The sequence below is a fragment of the Loa loa genome (assembly GCF_000183805.2).
Source record: "Loa loa unplaced genomic scaffold supercont3.626, whole genome shotgun sequence".
Taxonomy (NCBI): Eukaryota; Metazoa; Nematoda; class Chromadorea; order Rhabditida; family Onchocercidae; genus Loa; species Loa loa.
In genome coordinates this window covers 7,090-11,324 of record NW_018108806.1, presented here as the reverse complement: position 1 = coordinate 11,324, position 4,235 = coordinate 7,090, and the positions used below count along the sequence as shown (strand labels likewise).

Sequence of the window (4,235 nt, the reverse complement as noted above, 5' to 3'; positions counted from 1 at the left end):
TCTATTAATTTGTCAAGCTAAATATATTGCCTTCAATAACTCTACGAATTGCACCCTTATTTTGAATTAAGCTTAAATTAAATTATCCCAATTCAATCTGCAATCATTCGTGATTGCTAATTGCAATTTCGAAGGAAAAGAAGATGTATCAAACATACATTTCAAATTAAATTTATTTTAAATTCTTTCAATTCCATTCATAATGCATCATATTAATAGTCTAACAGAAAAGGCACGAAAAAAAAGCAAAGCAAATAATACTCATATCTAAGAATAAGTTCAAATTAATTGAACTAATTCAATTTTCGACTTTACTTTCCAGGAATTGCAAATTTTTTTCAAGAAACATGATAATAATTAAATAAATAGCAGTTAAATAAAAACGAAATGCATGCTGGGACAAAACTTTTTCATCTTGACCTTCCGTAGATGTGAAAATGTAGTGAGCATCGTAATCTACTAGGTAACTCAGACCAGAGGTAGACTGGCAACATCGGGTGGTGTTTGTGTTGTGATTAGTTGGGGAAGATGGGGAGGAAAGAGGGGAGGAGTATAGTGGTTAGGTATTCTTCAACAATCGATTATCAAAAAATGGTCAACTAACGTTGATCACGTGAAATTTGATGTCATGTTAAAATGATGTAGAAACGATCACGTGAAATGATGTTAAAATGTGGCCGAAGTTTTGTGCTAAATAAGCGCTAAATGTTATATCGCTTTTTTCATTATGCCATTTGTAATTTTCCCATAACTTGCCAAAAATTTTTTAGGATAAAATTGTGAAATTGATTTTGCAATACCTTCTTTATTCTTTTCGTTCTTTCATTTTATCAGCATTAATTCTTACCTTCGATTTCATATATAAATAGGCAGATTTCACGACACTTCCTATGGTATCCATAGAAAGTGGAGTTGAAATGATCTACGTCTTTAATTTAGCTTTCCCTGTCAAATTTAATTGGTAATGAAGTGTAGCGCTTGTACATGCATAAGCGAGTGTGATCTTATTAAAACTTATTGATAATATTAATGACTATAGTAATAGTAATAATAATAGTGACAGTGATGATAATAAGATTCCCTCAGTTGATAACGTTTGCAGATATCCCTCGAGTGTTTTTTTCCTATACCCAGTCTATGTTTGCACATTATGCATAACGAAATAAGAAGGAAAGAATATGTAAAAATTAAAAAAGTGCTATGGAATGCTTTGAAATTTTTGAGCAAAACTGCTGACCTTATTGTAAATTTCACGAAAAATTCAGGGATTGTTGAACGCAATTTCTCTTATATATCGCATAACGCTTTAAAATGTATTCGTTGCTTCGAAAAATACGGCATTCAAGTGGGCCGGGGAAAAAGAGAATAATTAGTGCAAAGTGTTTTTCCAGGTAAATTTAACTTGTGATAGTGCGATTAATATATCCATGGCTTGCGGAGTTGCGTTAAAGAGGCCATACGATTATGATGATTATCTAATTGCGGAAGGAAGTGAAGTGAAACGTGCACGTCATACGCAAACACACTGCTCACCATTTCGTGCACAAATTGGTACTATCGCTGCATCACTGCCAACTTCAGGTGCATCGAATGCTTTGATGCAGTTACGAGATCCAAAAGTAAAATTTTATTGTTTTTACACTCGTTGGTTCCTTCTCCAAGTTTGGATTACAGTTTTGTAGACATTAAGGAAAGGTTATATATTAATTTGTTATCGTATTCACGGTTTGGATAATTTATATTACGGAGGCGGCTCTATACGGATATCGGATAGGAGCCCTATTCTGTCAGTTATCAAATATTCCATTGTTAATTAGAGTACTAATCGTTTGGGCAGTTTCTTTAGGAAACTTCAAACGAAAGAGAAATACAATCTATTCATTGTATTTCTCATCGGCAACAGTATTTTTCTAGCGAAGGAGTTTTTTTATTGATTTTCTGTTTGTACCGTTGGAAAGAGTTTCTGTTTACTAAGACGGAGAAGTCCATTTTGAACTAGCATTAATTGCTGACGTTGCAGGATCGTGAAGTTTACGACAACTCACCATTTGCCCAAGTTGGCAATAATTTGCATCTTTCATCAGGACAGCTAGAATCATATTTGCGGGCTGAAGTAAGTGGTACATGCATGTGTGCATATGTATTTGAGTTTTAAAAAGCGTTTTTGTTTGTTTGTGTGTGTGTGTGTGTGTGTATGTATATGTGTGTTTATATGTGTGTGTATGTATGTATGTATGTGTGTTATGTATACGTGTGTACCACGTATCTGTGCGTGTGTGTGTATACATGTATATGTGTGTGTATATACACTTATGTGTGTGTGTATCCTTTTCCTACTCATAATTCTTTGGAATTCTATCTGCATTCAGGGTTTCGTTATAGCACGTAATTTTCAGGTGCGTTATCTGAAACGTCGTCATCTGATTCCACATCGCACGCTTACTTCAAGCGTGACAAACACAGGTAACGGTGAAGGAAGTGGTGCTGTACAACAATACGGGTCTCATTTTTCTAGTAATTTAGCATGTGGAAATGGAGCGAATTCGAAGCATGGTTATCGTGAGGCACCGTTATCACCCAATAATAATGTGAGTTTTATCGAGATTTTCAAAATTGTTAGACTTCCTAGACTATTTGAGACCTTACTCAACCATTTGCTGGAGCTCTTAGCTCTTTATAGTTGTATTTCAGTCGAGATAAGCTGCGTATTCATTTGGGAATTGGTCTGTTCGCATATAATTTCATTGTCATTTTTTTTTTTAAATTTCAGTCAGGCAGTGAGTCAGAAGGTGAAACAAATGTGCAAAAGACGTCATCAATGAAGGATTTGTACGAGAAACCACAGTTTTCTCTAAAACAGGTAACCGTTTGACCTTAGGCTACATTTTTTTGCATGAGTAGTTAATTCCACAAAGTCGCTAAATTCAAAATCATGAACAAGATGGTTCTAGAAAGGTTCTAACAATCTAGCAGTAACTTACACACTATTGAATGTTTAAGCACCTACTGAATCGTGTAAGCCACTGTTACATTGTTAGGAGGAAGGAGAAGGTTCGGCGGTCAGACGTCTTCAGGGAGCCAGGATTGCTGGGTGGTTTTGTTAGATTCTGGATTTTTTCGGGTTTCAGGTGATGATGATTTGCGAAAGGCTATTGAAACAGCAGGAAGTACGTCTTAGATATGAATATGAAACAGTATTGAATCAACGCTTGGAAGGTAATTTCTGTTTGTTGCATATGTTATTATTGAATAAATCTTTTTTCAGTAACAGGTGAAAGAAACATGCATTTCCATCATCCCTTCTCATTTGGAAAACATTCCATGTCATCTCAGCGTCTCTGCTCTCCTTTTCACTCCCATACATTTTTCCCTTCAAAGCTAAGGTTTTTTTTTTTTTTGAAAGGATCCCAAAAAAATTTTTTTTAGAGCAGCATGAACAATATGTGCAATTTGCACGCGAACAAATTGAACGTCAACATCAAGATGATGGTGTGGAATTGTCTTACCTTTCCTAACTTTGAATTTCTCATTTCGTTCACGCTGATGATGTTGGGTAAATAATTTCATTTTCTTATTCTGTGGTATTTATGTTTTATGAAGAATTACTCTAGCGGTGATGTCTTATAATGGATAGTTGACCACTTTCTAATTATGCTCTTTTTATTAATGTTGGGCATTGCTGTACTTTTCTGAGCTCTTTTTTTCTTTCTCCTTACAGGTGATTTTTTTCATTATTTTCGGAATTTATGAGATGTGTAAAACAGTTACATAATAGTGGAATTTGTTGTATGCTGTTTCTTAATCATCAAATTAATGTTCTGTTGACTGAATAGAGCTTTCGAGAATTATTCAATTTCCTAAGTTCTTTGTGAAGATTTCTGTGATTTGCGAAATTTTGTTTGGTCATTTTTTTTAATCTTTATTATGAAGAAATTATTGAAATTAAATGATTCTTGTTCCGCTATGAGTGCATGAAATCGTGCTCGTAGCATTGGCTGGACATTTTATTGGCAGTGTAAGATAAAATATAGAATTAGAAAGTTAATATAGAATTAACATGTAGAATTGGAAAGTCGACATTAACCCAATAGCAGTAGCTTTCAAATGATTTGTATATCTGTAATCTTTTTTGTTTCCTAATTATAACTCATTGTTATTAGATAAAAACCCTAGCAGTGGAAGTGTTTATGATCCCGGCTGACTCTGACCTTTGTCCGTAACGTTTTCATAGCATT

The 4,235-nt window shown here is 34.3% G+C and overlaps 1 protein-coding gene across 1 annotated transcript; it reads left to right on the top strand.

Moving 5' to 3' along the window:
* Positions 1-1,385: 1,385 nt before the first annotated feature.
* Positions 1,386-3,910, top strand: LOAG_09689 (hypothetical protein). Its single transcript, XM_003145216.2, has 6 exons — positions 1,386-1,619; positions 2,021-2,113; positions 2,397-2,588; positions 2,771-2,860; positions 3,129-3,216; positions 3,427-3,910. Exons 1-6 carry the CDS (start codon positions 1,428-1,430, stop codon positions 3,513-3,515), a joined length of 744 nt encoding a protein of 247 aa, XP_003145264.1. The 5' UTR covers positions 1,386-1,427; the 3' UTR covers positions 3,516-3,910.
* Positions 3,911-4,235: the final 325 nt, after the last annotated feature.

What these genes read in the sequence shown, in the direction of transcription:
- LOAG_09689 (XM_003145216.2), top strand. Translation starts at nt 1,428, where the DNA reads ATGGCTTGCGGAGTTGCGTTAAAGAGGCCATACGATTATGATGATTAT. An exon ending in TGCAGTTACGAGATCCAAAA is followed by an intron (nt 1,620 to 2,020) that starts GTAAAATTTTAT and finishes CTGACGTTGCAG; the next exon opens with GATCGTGAAGTTTACGACAA. An exon ending in CGTTATCACCCAATAATAAT is followed by an intron (nt 2,589 to 2,770) that starts GTGAGTTTTATC and finishes TTTAAATTTCAG; the next exon opens with TCAGGCAGTGAGTCAGAAGG.